The sequence below is a fragment of the Hyperolius riggenbachi genome, chromosome 1 (assembly GCF_040937935.1).
Source record: "Hyperolius riggenbachi isolate aHypRig1 chromosome 1, aHypRig1.pri, whole genome shotgun sequence".
Taxonomy (NCBI): Eukaryota; Metazoa; Chordata; class Amphibia; order Anura; family Hyperoliidae; genus Hyperolius; species Hyperolius riggenbachi.
Window position 1 is genome coordinate 487,855,776 of NC_090646.1, and position 21,241 is coordinate 487,877,016.

Here is a 21,241-nt window from a genome sequence, read left to right on the forward strand (position 1 = left end):
AATTGCTGATGATAAAAATAACATAATGATACATACTGTTGACTGCTGGCATTGTGCTGTAATCCTGCGCCTGCACCATAGTCTCATCAATTATGTATGCCATTCTTTCCTCATGAACTCTCGTCTGTTCATGCCACTGCATCATTTTATTAGACCCGTCATTTTTAGAGACTATTTCAGTTCAAGCACTACTGAAAAGGATGCCCGGGATATTGGATCACCTGATCACCATCCTTTTACTCTTAAAAGTGGATCAAATTTGGAACTTTATTTTGAACAAATTGGACTTTAATCACTTCACCCCAAAGGAGTTTTACCCTAACGGACAAGAGCGATTTTCACCTTTCAGTGCTCATCCCTTTCATTTGCCAAAAGCTTAATCACTAATAATCACAATGAAATGATCTATATCTTGTTTTTTTCACTACAAATTAGGCTTTTTGGGGTTGATATTTGTTTTCAGTAATTACTTTATTTTCTATGCATTATGGAAAAACAAAAAAATGAAAAAATACACTTTCTCCAATTTCATCCCCTATAGTTTTAATATAAACACTGCTACTGTATATAAAATCTACACATTTTATCTGCCTATTTGTCATGGTTATCACAACATTTTAATTATGACCCTAGTGCAAAGTATGGTGACAATATAGTATTTGGAAATAAAGGTGTATTTTTTCTTTGGTGTTTTTTTTTTCCACTATTTGCAAGTGCACATGTGCCTGAGCCGGGGCACGCACATGCACGAACGGGCTCGCACGTACACGCGCACAGTGGCAGCAGCACTGTCTGACTTATAAAAACCTCCTGGAGCCATTAAGAGGCTCTAGCAGGACGTTTTTATAAGTCAGCTTGTCATTAAGTGGTTAAAGTGTGCCTGAGACGAGAAGTGTCTCCGGTACCTTACTTACCTGGGGCTTCCTTAAGCTCCTTTAAGGCTGCTCATCCCTCGCCGTCTCCCTGGGTAGATATGGTCTCCCGTAATTCATCCCGAAAGCCTGGCTGAGTTACGCTTAGTTGTGTGGCCTGGCCAGGCGTTCTCCCCCGTCTCGCTCCCGCTACTGTGCAGGTGCAGAACACTCCCAGGGACAAAAACACGCCTGGCCAGGCTGCGCTTGCGCGACTCGGCCAGGCTTTCTGGCTTACTTGCCGGAAACCAGAGCCACTCGGGGAGACGCCGAGGGATGAGCGGCCCTAAGGGGGCTTACGGAAACCCGAGGTCAGTATGGAACCTGAGACGCTTCGCGTCTCAGGTTGCCTTTAAATGATTAACACTGCATAGAGTAAGTATCTTCTCTTTAAGGCGTGCATAAAAAAGGTGCCGTGGTAATTTGGGGAGAAAGTCGCTGGTGGAATATTGGTAAAATTACCGATATTCCACCACTTAATTCTGATAGTAAAATATCGGTAATCGATGCATAACCTTAAGACTCCCCACGATGCTTAAACCTATGACCTCCCCCCAACACCACCGACGTCTTACCCTAAGACCCGTCCACCTCATAAAGGAAACCTGAGAATCCCTGGCCCATGTAATGTGTTCCCCATGGTGAGTGTTGCAGGCTCACCTGTCCCATGGGCATGACTCCTGGCCTCCTCCTTTGTCTGGCCTTTATTTGAATTGCCACCATGAGCACCTGTACCTTGTGACACTCCCACATATAGATGTCAGTATTGGGTACCGGACCAAAGAGGAGGCCAGGAGTGATCCTGCAACACTCACCACGGGTCCGGGGGATACACATACACACAGGAGGAGACCGGCCGGGGGTCCGTCAGTTGTAAGGGAATCAAACGCCATTACTGCTGCGCACCTGATCGAGCCCTTCGAATGAAATTTCTTAGTATGCCTGATCAAATGTTCCGATCGATTTTGGCTGGAAGTCAAAGTAAATGATGGATTTTGTGGCCATGTGGCATCAATCTCTATCAGTATGATTGAATCAGCTGGATATCAATGCCAAAAATCGAATTAATGTAGGGCACTCTTAGGGCTGATTTACACAGACGCTTGGCGGCGTTTACCACCAAGCGTTTGGGACTCGTCGGCTAAACGCTCCCATTCAAGTGAATGGGAGTGTTTAACATCACGCAGTTACTGGCGATTACGCAAACGCGGTGTTCCGATCCCGATTTACCGCGTCGTTTCAGCCGGCCCTAGAAGCCGCATGCGGCGTCCGGGGCCACCTAGCCGGCGCGGCTTGATGTCCCCCTGCGGGAACGAAAAACGCTGATCGCAACGGGAAGCCGACGATCGCTGTACCGCCGCCCCCTGAACGAGACGTCACAGGACGACCCGGAACTGTGTGAACCAGCTCTTAGGTGAAAACACAGTCTATCAGTACCTTCTGAGTTATCTTGATTGCACATCGTTCTTGGGCTGTGAATAAAGTATGCTAAGAAATGCAAACTGTTTAGCGCATTCTGGGTACATCATTCTGAAAAGCATTGTATGGTATAATGTGCCAGTAAACAAGCTGTGCTTGTGTAGCCAATAAATAACAGGATGTCTCCTGTATACAGTGTGTGTAGCGATGGGGGAAGGGCTGCTCAGTAACCTCCTCCTGCCCTGTTTATCATCCATCTCTACATGTACTGCTCTCCACACACCCATCATACATGTTATCACATAGAGACTATTCCCGCTCATGCCACACCAGTTATCTGTGAATTGAGTCCGTCTCTGGTTATCTGAATGTGACAGGGACTGGCTTTTGGGTGTTAATGACAAAAGACATCCACGTCTAACTGCTCTCTCATTCTACGTTTCCCTGTGTCATGCATTGACTTGATGTGTAGGAAGTAACCTAGTTAATTTCCCATAAAATTTCTCCTGCGTCACATGTGGTGTGTCTGACCTGCCCTAACTTGGGCACTGGAAACGGGCCATAGCAGATTATCGAGATGGAGAGGTGCCATCTCTTTGCAGCCGATTAGAAAGCATTAGGCATAATCTAAGCAGGAATAGTCCATGCACAGCTCCTGCATTCAGTATAAGGCTGTCATAAGAAAGCCCAGCTGAATGATTCTGTGTGCATCGATTCTGCATTTGACCCTATTCCCTTGGGACAATGCAGCATTTTGCTGAAGCCCATCACATGCAGCACATCTCTGTGCCTGTGACTGGCATTGCAGTACGCTCTGTATCTGAATATGCTGCTTGCATGCATAGTGCCTTAACCTGCTAACCTTATAAAATTCCCCCACTCTGTATATCTGATTACAACAGTACTCAGAAATAGTATCTGTACACACCATGTTTTACAGGACTCCTGTAGCAATTGTAATCCTTACTGCAGTAATTGGCAGCCATTCATTTTATCGACCCAGTGCTGTTTTTACTGTACGTGAAATATAGTCCCAATGCGCATTTTCTGTTCTCTGCTTATGCAAATGCCAATTGTGGATATCTCAGTTTTACAGAACCAAGTCTTATCATTGTGGCCTGGCTAAGAGAAGGCATTCTCTGTGAAGTCCATAGTGATCTGAACTACTGTATTCTCTAGTGTATTTAATGATCATGTGGTGTTTTTTCCTTCTTCCTTAGGTCTGCTCACCTGGGTGAACTGTGCCAGCGTACGATGGGCCACTCGAGTACAAGATATATTTACAGCCGGAAAGCTCTTGGCATTAGCTCTGATTATAATCATGGGAATAGTACAGATCTGCAAAGGTATGCGTGTTATGACTGCAGGCATACAAGGAAGCATACCAAGAACACACAGTCCCTGCTAAGAATGTATTCATTTACATATGAAGTTCATTGAAAACATAAATAATCTAGCCATAGAAAGAGTGCACAATTATGATTAGAAGCTTGCTTCTATGTACAGTCGTGGTCACTTGCATATCAGAGTATTGGGAAATCATGATTTTTATTAGGTGCCAATATATTGTGCCCTGTACAGTAACATAGGGAATAAAGAGGGGAAATCTGCCTACATAACAAGTGCAAACTAAGACACGGGGTAAGAGGAACCTGCCAGGTCAAGCTTACCGGCATGTTCAGTTATGAAGAAGAATAGATGTTTCTCAATTACAGGATCACACAGAAGGCAATTCTTCATAAATGCCTGTAGTAACTCTTAACATATAAGGCTCTGTTGTTTAGGATGCAAGAGAATTCTATGCTTGCATAGTTAGTGACCCGAAACAAGGTCCATGAAACAGACTTAAAATGTAACTTCAAACTACACTGCAAGTCTACTGCTCACCATGTAAGTGCTCCCTGGATTCTGCCCTGCACTGGATCAGGGAGTCCTGATGACTTTGGTGATTCCCTCTTGTGTAGCAGAGGCCATTTGAAGGGAAAGACCATGCTAGCTTGATGCCAAGACGATGATCTTGGCTAGATGCCAATCTTGGCTGAACTTGATGCCAATCTTGGCTAGATGCCAAGATTATATTAATGCTCTACTCAAGTAAAATGGGATAAACCACGTTGTTGCCCTTACTCATTGCTGCCCAGTGTATTAATAAAAAAAATTTAGGTGGGCAAAGTTGAAGTCTGGCAGCTCTTTCTCACTCCGTGCCCTTTACAGTGAGCCCACCCACTGATACCCATTAATGGGGCACTGCAGGACACTCCCATTAACATATTGCTGCTACAACTCCTCCTTTAAAGCCTAAAGGAGATGAAGAAAGAATAGGCCTGGGAAAACGAAAATGCCTTAGTTTTCATCAATTAATTATAAGTGTGGCAAAAATATGTGAGGACCTCGGCCCTTGAGGACTGGAGTTGGGCAGCCAAGGCTTAGGTGGTCCCTGGAAAGATATGTGTTAGTTTTGATACACCTGGCAGTAATGGCCAAGGTGTGGAAGTTATTTGAAGCTTATTTTCCTTAGGCCTGGAATTCAGCTGTTATAAATTGCCATTTATAACAATCTATTCATATTATCGATCAATTCTTTTTTCACTTATTCTCACCCAGGGGAGTATTTCTGGCTGGAGCCTAAGAATGCGTTTGAGAATTTCCAGGAACCAGACATTGGCCTTATTGCCTTAGCTTTTCTGCAGGGATCCTTTGCTTATGGTGGCTGGAACTTTCTAAATTATGTCACAGAAGAGCTGGTGGATCCTTACAAGTAGGTATCATTTACCGGCAACATCCGGCTGCCATTCTATTGAACAGCTGTGGTGGTGGAAATAGAAATACTTCTTCTGGTGAAACATGCTTTATGTTAACACTAATACAGTTCTTCATAGAAGCCCACTTATACGCTCCATTAGTGGTCCCAGTTTTCCTATTAAGAACTTACGAAAGGCTACTTTTATGTTTCATTTGTGAACTGCAAACCAATAATGATGACCTGTATACAATGCAGTCTTTTAATAATTACATTAAAAATGTATTTTGTTCCAAGAATTGAAAGCCAGTTCATTATCTATGCTAAGGCCTGGAACCCACTACAAAACACTATCGCTAATCGCAATTGATAGCATTTTAAAAGAGCGTGGTAGACGAAAAACGAAAAAAACCACAGAGACACCGGGAGCCCCTATAGTGTATTATCTTCACAAACCAGTATAGAAGAAGATAAAAAACTACTCACAAGTGTGGGTTGCTGATAGGCAACCACTTAAGTAGGCTTGTGGGGAAGTCCCGTCCCCACTCGGTCTTTCGGGTAGATGGTCGCAACTCCTTAAGAAAAAGTTCCTTACCACAGATTTGTGGCAAGAATAGCACTCCAACTACGTGGGATGCTATACATACACAGGATGGTTGTAGGAGGTGCCCTTGTTGTGGATTGAGTGGTGTTTGTACACGGTGCAATATATAATGGTTAAATAAAACCGCCTACCTTATGAACCGACACTTCACTCAGTAGGGGTAACGATTAACATTTATTGGTAGAATGCACTCAGGACAACGCGTTTCACGGCATAAACCGCTACATCAGGTCTATATATGGTGCTGATCGTAGGTATAAGCGGACTGGGCGCCAAAAAAAAAAAAAAAAAAAAAGAGCGGTTTGTAAGCGATTTTATGAGCGATTGCTGGTGATTTTGGTAGTTTTTTTAAAAGTGTAAGCGTTTTGCCAGCGATTGTGTAGCGATATGCGTTTAGTGTTTTTAATTCTGATTGGTCCTTTCAATTAATTTTAATTTTTTTACAGTGTACAGTAATGTAAAAACGCTAGCAAAATCGCTCTGTGCAGGTTTTAATTATGCCAACGTTTATATACTTTACATTGCAGAAACGCTAATTGCTAAAAATGCTGCATGTCCTGCATTTGCGATTTTGATAATCGCAATCGCTCCAGTGGAATTTGGCCCATCCATTAACATTAGCTGAGCGTTTAGTGAAATCGCGAGTGTTTTGAATTGCTCACTAAACGCTCACAAAACAGCTCTGGTGGGGTTGAGCCCTTAGAAAGTGAGGCAGAGCTTTTCTAGTCACAGTTATAGATGGGCCTATCACGAAGCAGTTTATTTTGGCGCGCAACGCTGAACGGCATGAGCCGAAGCTGGGTGCTGTCATAGCAGCAATGCTATACTGCGTGCCCTGCGTAACAGTAATTTGGAGCTCCGGCGGTTGCCAGACCCCGAATTATATCTCCCTCCAGGTTGCTACAACTCGGAGGGGGAATGGTATTTAACGCCACCAGGGGGTTTAGCGGCAGCAGGGAGAGCTGTCCTTCAGCTCACCCTGCGCCAAACTGCCCAGTGCCTAGGTGACCTGCACTCGGCCTGTAAGACGTACTGACTAATATACAAAGCCTGAGGCAATGCATGTACACCACATTATAATTTCAACTGAAAACTAAGAAAAGCGTTTTTTCAGTTTCTGGATCTCAATACACTTTACAGAACACTTTGTACCACCCGCAGCTGTTGCTCTCCCCAGGGACCTAGCAGTCTAGTGTGCTATTGAGAGTCTTTCGTGGTGCACCTCTTGGCAATTCTCACATCTCCCATGTTTCTTGGCAGGATATCTGCACCCTTATGACTGACTCAATGAAAACTGATATAAAGCTGGTTTCTCTTTTGTACCTTTTTTTTTTATATACATTATGCATTAGGAATATCAAGTGTTGCTTGCTGTAAAAGATATAATCTAATTCAGTTGCAGAAGGCCTCGATCTGCAAGCAGACTGCAGTAAGATAACTGAAGCCCTGGAGACTGCCTCTTCAATGTAAAGAAAGACTCCTGAACTTCTTCTATGGGGGTCTGATATATGAAAAGGCTGCTAGAAGGCCCATTTCCACTAAGTGCAAAATAGCAATGCCAACACTGAAACCAATGCAGAGCAATGGAGCTGTTACCATTGAATGCGTTTTTTCCAAAAACATTGCAAGGCAGAAAAAATATGAACTGCTGGTTGCAGATTTTTTCATCTATTTGATTGAAATGGACAACACACTGCCCCGCATGCGAGTCACGATTAATATCCCATATGCAAATACCAATCTTCATGTTTTCGATGCACATTTCCATCTAACGTGCTTCTTCCTGTTTCCTGTGAAATTATGTCATGTTGCTATGGAGATTAAAAATCAGATGTGAAAATTTTCATTGAAAACCTGAAGATTTGCATTTGCACGTGATTTGCATGCGGGGCAGTGGGTTATCCAGAAATCATTTCAATCAATAGATGAAAAAATCTGCAGCCGGCAGTTCATATTGTTTTTGCATCGCAACACATTTTGACAAAATGCAATTAATGGAAACTACTCAATTGAACTGCATTGGTTTCAGTGTTAATGAAAAAATTGCCATTGCAATTTTGCGCTCAATGGAAAAGGGCCTTATAGCATCCTTTTTTATATATCATGTGTTTTTAAAATTCCATATTAAAGACGCATGTCTACAATGGTAATCAAATTGCATGTGACACAATGGAAATGGGCCCATAGCAAACAGAATTAAGTTTTTATCTCCAAACCTAAATTGTAGAAATTATTGATGAAAGCTGCTGTACTAATAAAAACCTCCAGACCAGCAAGAATTTCTGCAGTCCTACAGTCAGGCGTGCGTAATCACAATGAACAACAGTCAGTTGTGCACAATCCAATGAACCTCCCAATTCAATAACTCCAATTAATGTAATTTATCTGTGTAGACTCAACCCACTATGGAATCACTCTTGCTTATCCAGCAGTATTGCAGTAAAGCAACCGTGCAGTGTTGCAGCCAGACTGCTCTTTCTTAAGGTGCGTACACACATGCGACTATAGTGGTTTGAAACGATCGTTCCCCGATCGATTCAAACGACGATCGTTTAAAAAAAAGCAACCAACGATCATTAAGTCTTAACGACGGACGAGCTAGATTGTTAAAAACGAACGATCTAGCTTGGCGGATTTTTACCAACGACGATTGTTTGTAAAAGTAGTACATCATTGGAAACGGTCGTTCGTACTAGGCTTGACATGCGCATTTTGCTATTTCTCCATGAAACTTCTCATTTTTATGCGCAAGCGCAACAGTTGCTTTATGTGATGTAACGTTCGTTCTAATGATCAGATCGTTACACACATTAAGGCTTCTTGCACACCAAGACGTTGCATTAGGTGGCACGTTAAGGTCGCATAACGTGCACCTAACACAACGTATGGTGCTGCAAGAGCCGACGGTAGAGTGAGCCGCGTTAGGCGGCTCGAGTCCTATAATGTCTCCCAGAGTGGCGCTGATTGGCCAGCGGGACCACGTGATGCGGAGCGAGACACTCCGCATCACGTGGTCCCGCCGGCCAATCAGCGCTCGCCAGTGCAGTGAATATTAAGTAGCCATGTGCGCGGCTACTGTAGCTGGCTCTCCCCACCTCCTCTCCGCCCCCCACTGCGCATGTGCAAACAGTCTAACGCGGCTATAGCCGCTCCAACGCCGTAGCATGCTGCACTTTGCACAGAACGTGCAGCGTTACATGTAACGCAACGTGGGCTGTGTGAACAGCCCACTTGTGTTACATTGCTGTGCGGTGCGCCTGTAACGTCTTGGTGTGTAAGCAGCCTTAAAAACTAACTTTACTTAGGTCGTTCTTTCATCAATTAAAAGTTCGTTCGTCGTTCTCAACGAACGATCGTTGTCGCATGTGTGTACGTAGCATTACATAGGTTGAGTCTACATGTTTGAACAGATGATAAAAGCCTCCACATAATCAGACCTGCTGGTACTTTTTTTTTCCCTGTGTATTTTTGTGTGTGTATGCTGGAAAAGAATCCTTCATTTTTGTGTAGGAAGAATGGAACTGTAAGCTGTGCTGTCAGTCATCTTGATGCCACGGAAGGAGCAGGTATAGACACAGTTTTTGCCAGTGCATCAGACACTGGACTGCATTGAGCTGCATTGCATCTCTTCTACTGCAAATGAAAGAAGGTTTTGTTATGTGATCTCAGGCCTTTATTATGAAACAGTTTTCTGCTTTTCCATGAGACTGTTGTTCTTTAAAATGTGAGTGTACTTTAGAATGAGATTTCAGAAAATGATTTGAAATGGGGCCCTGATCAATAACGTGATGTATCTGTATTATTAATCTGGTGTCTTCAATAAATGCTAGAATATCAGCCGTCTGTGTTTACATGACAATCCATCAGCCTGACCAGCCCATACACATAAGCAGCTGCCCCAGTACTGTGTGCTCCACTGCTGCTGCCTGTTCTGCCCTTACGTGCCTGTGAGGTCCTCAGGTAATGTATTGTATTTACCTGGGGGTCATATAAATCTAGCACTGGCATATTGGGGTGGACACAGAGAACCTGGAATAGCTTTCCTGGTACTCTGGGGTTCCAGCTCTTTAACACTGTCAGTATTTCAGTGCTACTCTCTAATCAGGTAATTCTATTCAATAGTCTTATTGGTAAAACCCAGCTTTATCCCCAATATGATAGCTAAACACAACCCTCCTATGTCAACCCCTTCCTGATGACTTAACTTTCCCTGACCCCTATCAAGATGCACCTAGGTTTGGAGGACAAAAAACAGGGTAATAATACACTAAACCTGGTATATCCATTGTGCAGGGGCATCTTGTGGCTCTTCTTCCCTCAATCCCACCCAATTATTTCCTCCTTGTACCTCTTGTGTCCTTCACTGTCCCTCTTGTGTCCTCCCCTGCCCCTGTGTCTCATCTGTTCTCCTGTGTCCTTCTTTGTCCCGTGTCCTCCTCTGTCCCCTTGTGTCTCCTCTGTCCCTGTGTCTCCTCTGTCCCCGTGTCTCCTCTGTTCCCCTGTGTCCTCCTGTTTCGTGTCTCCTAGTACCCTTTGTCCCCGTGTCATCCCAGCAGGTGACATACTTACCAATGCAGGAGTTTAGTACTGCGACAAGCTGCTAAGCAGAGCAGATGCAAGGATTCCTTCCATGTGCACGTGGAGGCTCCAGCTTAACAGGACGTACTTCAGCCTCCAGATGCTGATGGTGCCATGGGTGGGACCAAGGCTCTGTCATTGGGCCAGGCACTGCACTCGCTACTACTGTGGGCCTGATGAAGAGTCTCTGACTCAAAACAAGCTAGCGTTGTCGCCTACAACTACTTTCAGTATATCCCACTATTGTTGACCGTACTTTATGGATTTTTTCCTTATTGCTCCTATAAATATTTACTGTATATATCAACTTTTTAATTTCCAATAGGTCCGATCAGGTTCTGATGAATTTTCTGATCACTACTACACAAAGGTGATGGTAAAATTGATCTAAACCTGGTCGGACCTGTTGGAAATTATCGATTCGACTTGTCGATGTGATGGGAAATTGCATGGTGTGTACCAGGCTTTAGTGTCACCACCCAAAATGACCACCTTCTTCAGCAATAACCGGTCTGGACAGGCAGCTGACTTCTCTTACATGCACAAATTGTTATTGCTCTATTTTCTATTGGGGAAAATATATTAATAACACAAATATATTAAAACGTCATTTAGGGTTCATTTTAAGTCCTTTTCAGAGCACTTATTCTAAAGTACAATAACACATTTAATGTTTGCAAAGAGTTTCCAGCACGACGGAAAATCTTTGTGGCCAACCCCACAGAGTTTTGCCACACCTACACACCCATTATTTTCCATCTCTAAATCCTTGCACTTTTCAAATTTTAAGGGAAGATCTGGTAATGTATGGTCATGTGTTCTTCCTGGCATGGCAGCTGGTTGTGCTGTTTTCTTTGTGATTTCTGTGAACTGATCACAAAGCGTGTGTCTCAGTTTTCTGCATTTGTAAAACTGGACAACAAGTATCATAGCCATGTCTTCATCATTGACTGGAGTTATAGATACACACATCCATCGAACATGTTCAGTCAATAGCGTATATTGCACAATCAATTCAGGTTTATCTTGTCACTTGCTTGATCATCATATGTATGTAACCATGTCTCCCTCTAGTGGCAAAACTCTGTTAATTATTGTATCTTTTAACAGGAACCTCCCACGTGCCATCTTCATATCTATCCCACTTGTCACCTTTGTATATGTTTTTGCAAACATTGCCTATGTCACAGCCATGTCCCCACAGGAGCTACTGGCTTCCAATGCAGTAGCTGTGGTGAGTATGTTTCAATCAGTCTAACATTTCTTTAAGAGTGAAATAAATAACTTTTCATTTAAAAACGTCACCACATTCCACACTACCACAGACTTTAAGAAGTAAGGGGATGATAAAATTCACTTTCTGGTTAGGTGTATAAATATATTGCAAGCAGTGGGCCCTAAGGAGCTGTGGGCCCTGATGCAGGTTTTACAATGGGGCCCCCCCAAGTACTCTATACATAACAATTGATACGGTGCACCAAAACCTACCAATGGCAACTACAGTGTCAGAGGTTCAAGAAGGGGATGGGAAACAGTTTGTTAATGATTACCACTATTCAAAGTATCTAAAGAAGTGATTATTATGAGCACAGGACCAATAGAGAGCTAATACTGTAGTTGAGGGAGGGCCCTCTGGGGCCCCTCTGGCCCAAGGGCCCCGATGCGGTCGCAACCTCTGCAACCCCTATTGCTACGCCCCTGATTGCAAGGATAAATACTTTTGTAGATTCTTAAAGGACAACTGTAGTGGGAAGAATATGAAGGCTGCCATATTTACAGTGGTGTGAAAAACTATTTTCCCCTTCCTGATTTCTTATTCTTTTGCATGTTTGTCACACTTAAATGTTTCTGCTCATCAAAAACCGTTAACCATTAGTTAAAGATAACATAATTGAACACAAAATGCAGTTTTAAATGATGGATTTTATTATTTAGTGAGAAAAAAAACTCAAAACCTACATGGCCCTTTGTGAAAAAGAAATTGCCCCCTGAACCTAATAACCAGTTGGGCCACCCTTAGCAGCAATAACTGCAATCAAGCGTTTGCAATAACTTGCAACAAGTCTTTTACAGCGCTCTGGAGGAATTTTGGCCCACTCATCTTTGCAGAATTGTTGTAATTCAGCTTTATTTGAGGGTTTTCTAGGATGAACTGCCTTTTTAAGGTCATGCCACAACATCTCAATAAGATTCAGGTCAGGGCTTTGACTAGGCCACTCCAAAGTCTTCATTTTGTTTTTCTTCAGCCATTCAGAGGTGGATTTGCTGGTGTGTTTTGGGTCATTGTCCTGCTGCAGCACCCAAGATTGCTTCAGCTTGAGTTGAGGAACAGATGGCCGGACATTCTCCTTCAGGATTTTTTGGTAGACAGTAGAATTCATGGTTCCATCTATCACAGCAAGCCTTCCAGGTCCTGAAGCAGCAAAACAACCCCAGACCATCACACTACCACCACCATATTTTACTGTTGGTATGATGTTCTTTTGCTGAAATGCTGTGTTACTTCTACGACAGATTTAACAGGACACGCACCTTCCAAAAAGTTCAACTTTTGTCTCGGCGGTCCACAAGGCATTTTCCCACAAGTCTTGGCAATCATTGAGATGTTTTTTTTAGCAAAATTGAGACGAGCCTTAATGTTCTTTTTGCTTAAAAGTGGTTTGCCTTGGATATCTGCCATGCAGGCCGTTTTCGCCCAGTATCTTTCTTATGGTGGAGTTGTGAACACTGACCTTAATTGAGGAAAGTGATGCCTGCAGTTCTTTAGATGTTGTCCTGGGGCCTTTTGTGGCCTCTCGGATGAGTTTTCTCTGCGCTCTTGGGGTAATTTTGGTCAGCGAGCCACTCCTGGGAAGGTTCATCACTGTTCCATGTTTTTGCCATTTGTGGATAATGGCTCTCACTGTGGTTCGCTGGAGTTCCAAAGCTTTAGAAATGGCTTTATAACCTTTACCAGACTGATAGATCTCAATTACAGTACTTTTGTTCTCATTTGTTCCTGAATTTCTTTGGATCTTGGCATGATGTCTAGCTTTTGAGGTGCTTTTGGTCTACTTCTCTGTGTCAGATAGCTCCTATTTAAGTGATTTCTTGATTGAAACAGGTGTGGCAGTAATCAGGCCTGGGGGCGACTACAGATATTGAACTCAGGTGTGATAAACCACAGTTAAAGGGAAGGTTCAGGGAGGGTGGGTAAAAAATAAAAATCAAATTCCACTTACCTGGGGCTTCCTCCAGCCCGTGGCAGGCAGGAGGTGCCCTCGCCGCCGCTCCGCAGGCTCCCGGTGGTCTCCGGTGGCGCGCCCGACCTGGCCAGGCCGGCTGCCAGGTCGGGCTCTTCTGCGCTCCAAGGCCCGGAACTTCTGCGTCCCACGCCGGCGCTCTGATGTCATCGGACGTACTCCGGGCTCTACTGCGCATGCCTTGGAGCGCAGAAGAGCCCGACCTGGCAGCCGGCCTGGCCAGGTCGGGCGCGCCACCGGAGACCACCGGGAGCCTGCGGAGCGGCGGCGAGGGCACCTCCTGCCTGCCACGGGCTGGAGGAAGCCCCAGGTAAGTGGAATTTGATTTTTATTTTTTGCCCACCCTCCCTGAACCTTTCCTTTAAGTTATTTTTTAACAAGGGGGGCAATCACTTTTTCACACAGGGCCATGTAGGTTTTGAGTTTTTTTTCCTCACTAAATAATAAAAACCATCATTTAAAACTGCATTTTGTGTTCAATTATGTTATCTTTGACTAATAGTTAACGGTTTTTGATGAGCAGAAACATTTAAGTGTGACAAACATGCAAAAGAATAAGAAATCAGGAAGGGGGCAAATAGTTTTTCACACCACTGTATTTCCTTTTAAACCGTACCAGTTGCCTGGCAGCCCTGCTGATCTATTTGACTGCTGTAGTGTCTGACTAACACCAGAAACAAGCATACAGCTGATCTTGTCAGATCTGACAATGTCAGAAACACCTGATCTGCTGCATGCTTGTTCAGGGTCTATGGCTAAAAGTATTAGAGGCAGAGGAGCAGCAGTGCGGCCAGGCAACTAGTATTGCTTAAAAGAAAATAAATATGGCAGCCTCCATATCCTGGAACGTTAAAGTTGTCCTTTAACATTCCTCTTTAACTGTTTCTGTTACATAACTACATAGCTAATCTATTTCTGTGTGCTAAAAGTGGTCATTTGCAATTTTACCTAACACTAGTCATAGAATCATTTCTAGTTTCCTGATAGGATACACTGCACCATGGCTTCTCTATAGACATACATCACATTTTACATGCAGGAGAGCAGTTTTTTTGTGCAGGAGGTGCCAGTAATTTACACACTTACACACACACATGCACACACACACACACACACACACACACACACACACACACACACACACACACACACACACACACACACACACACACACACACACACACACACACACACTAAACACACACACACACACACACACACACACACACACACACTTTTTTGTGTATGTGACACTAAAATCTAATCCAATATCTGTGTTCTTTTTTCAGACATTTGGAGAGAAATTGCTAGGTGTGATGGCCTGGATCATGCCAATATCTGTGGCTCTGTCCACATTCGGAGGAGTCAATGGATCTCTTTTTACCTCATCTAGGTAAGAGGCATCAGCTGCTATGGGTGTGTACAAGGTGCAGTCAAGCAATAAAATGCCAGCAGTAAATGGCTGCTACAAGTCACTTATTCACAGCAATTTCTTATTCAAATCTCCATTGATTTTCAATAGGGAGTAATAATCAGCATCAATGCATTTCAAACATATGTGTGTATATGTGTTATTAGTATCACCCATAGGGACCATACTCAGTACTTAGGGTGACCCTGCCTGAAACAAGCACTGTACAGATATATTGCTGGGTTACATCTGAATGGAGTGTACTGATTGTATGGAGAGAAGAGCACTAATCAAAGAACCATGCTGAACAAAGGCCTGGGATCCACTAGCAGTGCTTTAGGAGCGTTTGCGTTTTGCTGGCATTGGCAAGGAGCTACAGCAGTGGCACCCCTAGGAGGGTGGTTCCACAGCAGTGCTTGTGATCAGGCTGCTGCAGTTTTGATCCCATTAAAGAGATGCAAATGTGATTGCTCCAAGAATCTCAGTAAAATTGGGGATTTCCGCAGTTACAGAAATTGCTGGGAGCTTTGCGATCTGTCGCAAACCTCTGGCAGTAGGACCCAGGCCTTATGGCTGGGACCCACAGTATCTGTTTCAGATGTGCTAATAAAAGTCAATTGCACTCAAGTATAGGAACAATTGCTTTTCAATTGCTTGCATAAAGTGATTTTGCAGTGATTTTACTACCCAAAACATAAAAGGAAATTACAATTGCTGGACAAATTGCTAGCATTATATTAAAAAGCATTATAAATCACCACAGATCGCTCTGGAAAGCATTGCTAAAATTGCTACAAAAAGCACTTTGCAAAACACAATTGCTATTTCTAACATACATCCCTTACTTCCTACACAAATCCTGTCCATTTAGTTCTGACAGTAGCCTACCTAAACATGGTCTCCTCAATTAACTTAGCACTAACCCTCACACTAATCTACTTCTAAACCTAATCTATTAGCCCAGGAAAACTGCCACTAATGTCTGTTAACAAGGCCTCAGTCCAGTGAACATTACCTCAGCCCTTATATTAAGGCTATGTTCACAGTAATGCGCTGTGGTGGTTCATAATGAATGCTTTGTAATGCAGCTTGCCACACTGCAATGCACTGCTTATGGCGACGTTCACAATGCGGCGGGTGTGTTGTGTCGTAATGCAGTGCTTTACCACAAAATGTGTGCATAAGCAGTAACAGTAAGGCATACTTTTCAGTGACTGTGTGGTTTACTGTATGTGACCCAACACACAGATAACGCGTGGCGCTGCTTACCCAATACGTTGTGTTGCGTTCCTTCTGTTACAGGGAACGCAATGCAACAGCCATTGTGGACCCTAGCCTAACCTTACTGTACTGCTTAACCCACTAAAACATATCTACCCCGTTAATAATGAAAATATCGGGTGATGCCACAAACAAATCAATTATTCTTGTCCACAATTGCTTAAATCCCCCCCTCACACACACATTATCCTCTCTACTGTGCAATTTTTTGTAAATCCTTTACTATGGGAAGGTAGTCATTTTTCAAAGTCTAAATCTTACTCCCTTTAAATCTTATTCCCTTCAAATACTTTGTATATAATGCTGGGTACACACGTTGCGATTTCCCTTTCAATCCGCGGGATCGATCGGGATCGATTCGATTATTTCCGACATGTTCGATCGGGTTTCGATCGATACAGCCGTCGATTTTGCATATTTAACATGTCAGAAATAATCAATCGATCCCACGGATCAAATGGGAAATCGCAACGTGTGTACCCAGCATAAGACTGGAGAGTAACTGGCTTGGCAGGAGGTAGCTGGGAATATGCTTCCTGTGTGAGCTGATGTAGTAACTGTTTATAACTTTAGATTGTGTAATATGAGACTAATATCGAGGCACCAGGTATTATCAGGAAATCCATGTCACCGGTGTGCACTCAAAGATAATAGATAAGTGGATTCATTTGATTTTTTTTTCTCCAGTTGGACTTTGATACTGCTAAGCCATGCTCAGCATTAGATAATCATCCCTGCCTGTGTGGATGTTGCAATCACTGGCGTATTTGTATTACCTCAAGACATTTTGTTCCTTTCATAGGTTGTTTTTCGCGGGTGCAAGAGAAGGTCATCTTCCAAGTATTCTGGCCATGATCCACATCAAGCGTTGCACTCCCATTCCAGCACTGGCTTTTACGGTATTTCATTAAACTTGTCAGCACTCTGCTGCTATTTGCGTGACACTTCACCTCCCTGTCACCCCCACACTTCTGCTGCTCTTTCCACTCAGAACTGTAGTATGGCTCTCATAAACATTCCCTGTAGTGGAAGAGATGTCACCAGAAAGCTCAGTTCTTGTATTTACCTCTTTTTCAAGCCTTTTTGTATACAAATCCACCATTGGGCACATGCACACTATAGCTTTAATTTGTAGTGTCTTAAAGGGAACCTAAACTGAGAAGGATATGGATTTTTCTTTTTAAAATAATGCCAGTTGTTTGACTCTCCTGCTGATCCTGCGTCTCTAATACTTTTAGCCACAGCCCCTGAACAAGCATGCAGATCAGGTGCTCTGACTGAAGTCAGACTGGATTAGCTGCATGCTTGTTTCAGGTCACTACTACTGCCAGGCAACTGGTATTGTTTAAAGGGGTTCTTTCGCGAAAAAAGTAGGCAGTTAAAAAATGTGACAGATGACAGGTTTTGGGCCAGTCCATCTTTTTAAGGGGGATTCTCAGGGCTTTCTTTGTTTTCAACAGCATTTCCTGAACAGTAGTTGCAAAATCTAACTGACAGAATAGTGTGCAAGTGATTAGGGAGGCCGGCTGGTATCTTGCTATTTTGGCAGTTAAACTGCTGTTCAGGAAATGCTGTTGAAAACAAAGAAAGCCCCGAGAATCCCCCTTTAAAAAGATGGACTGACCCAAAACCTGTCATCTGTCACATTTTTTAACTGTCTACTTTTTTCGCGAAAGAACCCCTTTAAAAGGAAATTTCCATATCCCTCTCAGTTAAAGTTCCCTTTAAGCCGACCAAACACACATTGATTTTACCAGCTGATTTGGTTATCTATGACCCAATGAGACACTTGAATCCTAATTTCGATGGATTTGTTGCAAAAAAAAAAAATCAATCGAAATTACAATCGGACCAGACAGTAAATTTCAGTCAAACAGACGTGGTGGGGAAGCAAAGGTAGTACAACGGCCTGTAGCGTTGCACTGTATTGAATAATGCAACTATGCATTTCGATCGATTTTCAATAGATTTAATAGTGAAAAATATATTGAAAATCTGTGAGCAGTGTATGGGGGATTCGATCTCTCTCTCTGATCAGAGAATGATTGATCTGTTTACCATAAAGCACAACCGTAACGAAAGGGATACAGAGGATGCCATATTTATTTGCTTTTTAGTATTTTAGTATTTTTTCCTTTTAGTTTCCTGGCTATCCTGCTGATCCTCTGCCTCTAATACTTTTAGCCATAGACCCTGAACAAGCATACAACAGATCAGGTGTTTCTGACATTGTCAGATCTGACAAGATTAGCTGCATGCTTGTTTCTTCTGTGATTCAAACACTGCTGCGGCCAAATAGATTAGCAGGGTGCCATGCAACTGGTATTGTTTAAAAAGAAATAAATATGGCAGCCTCCATATCCTTCTCACTTCAGATGTCCTTTAATGACATAGTCAGGTGATCTATCCAACCTGTCAGAAGGAGTCTTCATACAAGGTATGGGCATCTCATAAGATCAAGCAGGTCACTGTATAGAAAAGTACCCTGGGAAATAGTGACATAATAACCAATACAGTGGTGGCTACATGATTGATAAATGCTGAGTGATCACATGCTTTCCTTTGCCCCTACATGTGGCCACCACAAAACTCCTTATCTACATGTACTTGCTTTAACATCACTTGTGGATTATACAGTTGGGTGGATGCAGTACTGTTAAAGGGGTTCTTTCGCGAATGAGGAAAAAAAATTGGTGGTCTATGCAAAGACTATTAAACATCCCTCTAAAATAGCGTGAAAAGTTTTTCAAATAAATGAATGGTTTCCTCAAAGCAACATATAATCCTCAGTGTTTGTAATCAGTGATGGATGACGGACTGGGAGGCTAATCCATTTGTTTGGGGTGTTTTTTTTTTTACTTACATTTCACAAACATAACTGCTGCCTACCTCCTTTTCAGTGGTGTAATCTACTTCTGTCTTAAAGAGACTCTGAAGCGAGAATAATTCTCGCTTCAGAGCTCATAGTTAGCAGGGGCATGTGTGCCCCTGCTAAACCACCGCTATCCCGCGGCTAAACTAGGGGTCCCTTCACCCCCAAACCCACCTCCGCAAAAGTTGGTCGTAATATTTGGTCGTATATTTCCTCCTCAGCTAACGGCTGCAGCCCTGCCTCTAGTCGCGTCTATCAGACGCGCACCGCCGCCTCTCCCCCGCCCCTCTCAGTGAAAGAAGACTGAGAGGGGCGGGGGAGAGGCGGAGATACACGCTGACAGACGCGCGTGGGGCAGGGCTGTGGCGGTTAGCCCTGCCCCAACCAGGAAGAGATCCCCGGCTGCTCGGAGGGGATTTGTGAGGTGAGGGACCCCCGTTTAGCGGCGCGATATCGGCGGTTTAGCAGGGGCACACATGCCCCTGCTATCTATGAGGTCTGAAGCGAGATTTATTCTCGCTTCAGACCCTCTTTAAATCACCATTAGTTTGAAGGAGAGCAGCAACGGCTACTAACAAACGAATCAACGGCAGGGACTCGTGCTGCCCGATCTAAAAAAAAGTCACCTCCACCTCTCCAAGAAACTATGCGAGTTGCATGCTATACAACTAAAGAGCCAAATCGGCAGAAGCAGAAGTGATTCAAAAAGGCCACGAGGAAACGGTTCTTAACCGGGAAAGTGATGAGAGTGAATCATTTTTAAGAGACTGAATCATTTTAAGAGACTGAGTCACTCAAGCTGATTGCAGGAGTAGTGAAATCGATCCACAGTGCTAACAAGGAAACTGTTCAATGAATCATTTCATGCTAAATGATTCAATCTCCCATAGCATGAAATGATTCATTGAACTGTTTCCTTGTTAGCACTGTGGATCGATTTCACTACTCCTGCAATCAGCTTGAGTGACTCAGTCTCTTAAAATGATTAAGTCTCTTAAAAATGATTCACTCTCACCACTTTCCCAGTTAAGAACCGTTTCATTTTGGCCTCTTTGAATCACTTCTGCTTCTGCCGATTTGGCTCTTTATTTGTATAGCATGCAACTCGCATAGGAGAGGTGGAGGAGACACAGGACTCGCAGCCGGGGAATCAGAGAGTCTTTATTAGATCGGGCAGCACGAGTCCCAGCTGGTGATTCGTTTGTTAGTAGCCGCTGCCGCTCTCCTTCAGCTGCTGAACCTCACGTGCATCTAACAGTGATTTATGACACTGGTTACAAACACTGAGGATTATATGTTGCTTTGAGGAAACCATTAATTTATTTGAAAAACTTTTCATGCTATTTTAGAAGGATGTTTAATAGTCTTTGCATAGACCACCATAACACTGCAGGGAGGCCTCTTGAGCGCGTCCCAGTGGCTGCAGCTCTTGAGCGCTTTGAGTCAGACAGGAGAAAAGCGCTATACAAATGTTCAGATTATTATTATTCACCCCTTTAAAGCCCAATTTTTGGAATTTTCCTGGTGGGCCTCCTGCCTCATTCATTTTTGTACACTAAATCCGTGCAGGTTTTTAAAACTAAAATGTTTTTTTTTTTCAGTGGATTAACATGACCTTCAGTTCTATTCTCTCTTCCTGTATCACTGCTGGCCTGCTGGTCCTGCTCCATAGACAGCAGTAGTGCCAGCTCTGCCATGCTCCCTCCCAGAATGCACTGCATCAGGCATAGTCATGCACTCTTTCCCAATTGGCCACAACAGAAGTGAGGTTGATTGTCAGTGCAAAGACCTCCAAATAACGTTTGCAGCTTTCTGTGTGATGAACACTATAGGCAGCGGTGCATAGTTACAAGTATTTGAATTCTTCTTCAATAGACTAGAGTGTAATAACCACTTTTTTCTCACCTTTTTTTCCCACAGTGCATTTCCACTCTGTTGATGCTGGTAACCAGTGACATGTACACCCTCATTAATTACGTTGGTTTCATCAATTATCTGTTCTATGGAGTTACTGTAGCTGGTCAAATTGTCTTGAGGTGGAAGCAGCCTGACATTCCTCGACCAATCAAGGTCAGTGGTGCAAAAGGATCACAAAAATGAGGAGGAATTTGTTACTATCGAGCCACTGGACATTCACATTGTTATGTAAACTTTCTCAGCCTAGCACTTCAAGAGACAGTGCA

General features: G+C 43.4%; 2 protein-coding genes across 3 annotated transcripts in view; one reads left to right on the plus strand and one right to left on the minus strand.

The window, feature by feature from the left end:
* Positions 1–21,241, minus strand: part of RNF212B (ring finger protein 212B) — a 440,214-nt gene that overhangs the window by 266,856 nt on the left and 152,117 nt on the right. The window lies entirely within an intron of this gene.
* SLC7A8 (solute carrier family 7 member 8) overlaps positions 1–21,241 on the plus strand; it is an 81,305-nt gene that overhangs the window by 46,901 nt on the left and 13,163 nt on the right. For both annotated transcript variants that reach the window (XM_068242388.1, XM_068242395.1), the window contains exons 5-10: positions 3,551–3,676; positions 4,935–5,088; positions 11,363–11,486; positions 14,784–14,887; positions 16,989–17,085; positions 20,979–21,128. In XM_068242388.1, coding sequence (XP_068098489.1) covers positions 3,551–3,676; positions 4,935–5,088; positions 11,363–11,486; positions 14,784–14,887; positions 16,989–17,085; positions 20,979–21,128 — 755 coding nt within the window. The remainder of the gene's footprint in view (positions 1–3,550; positions 3,677–4,934; positions 5,089–11,362; positions 11,487–14,783; positions 14,888–16,988; positions 17,086–20,978; positions 21,129–21,241) is intronic.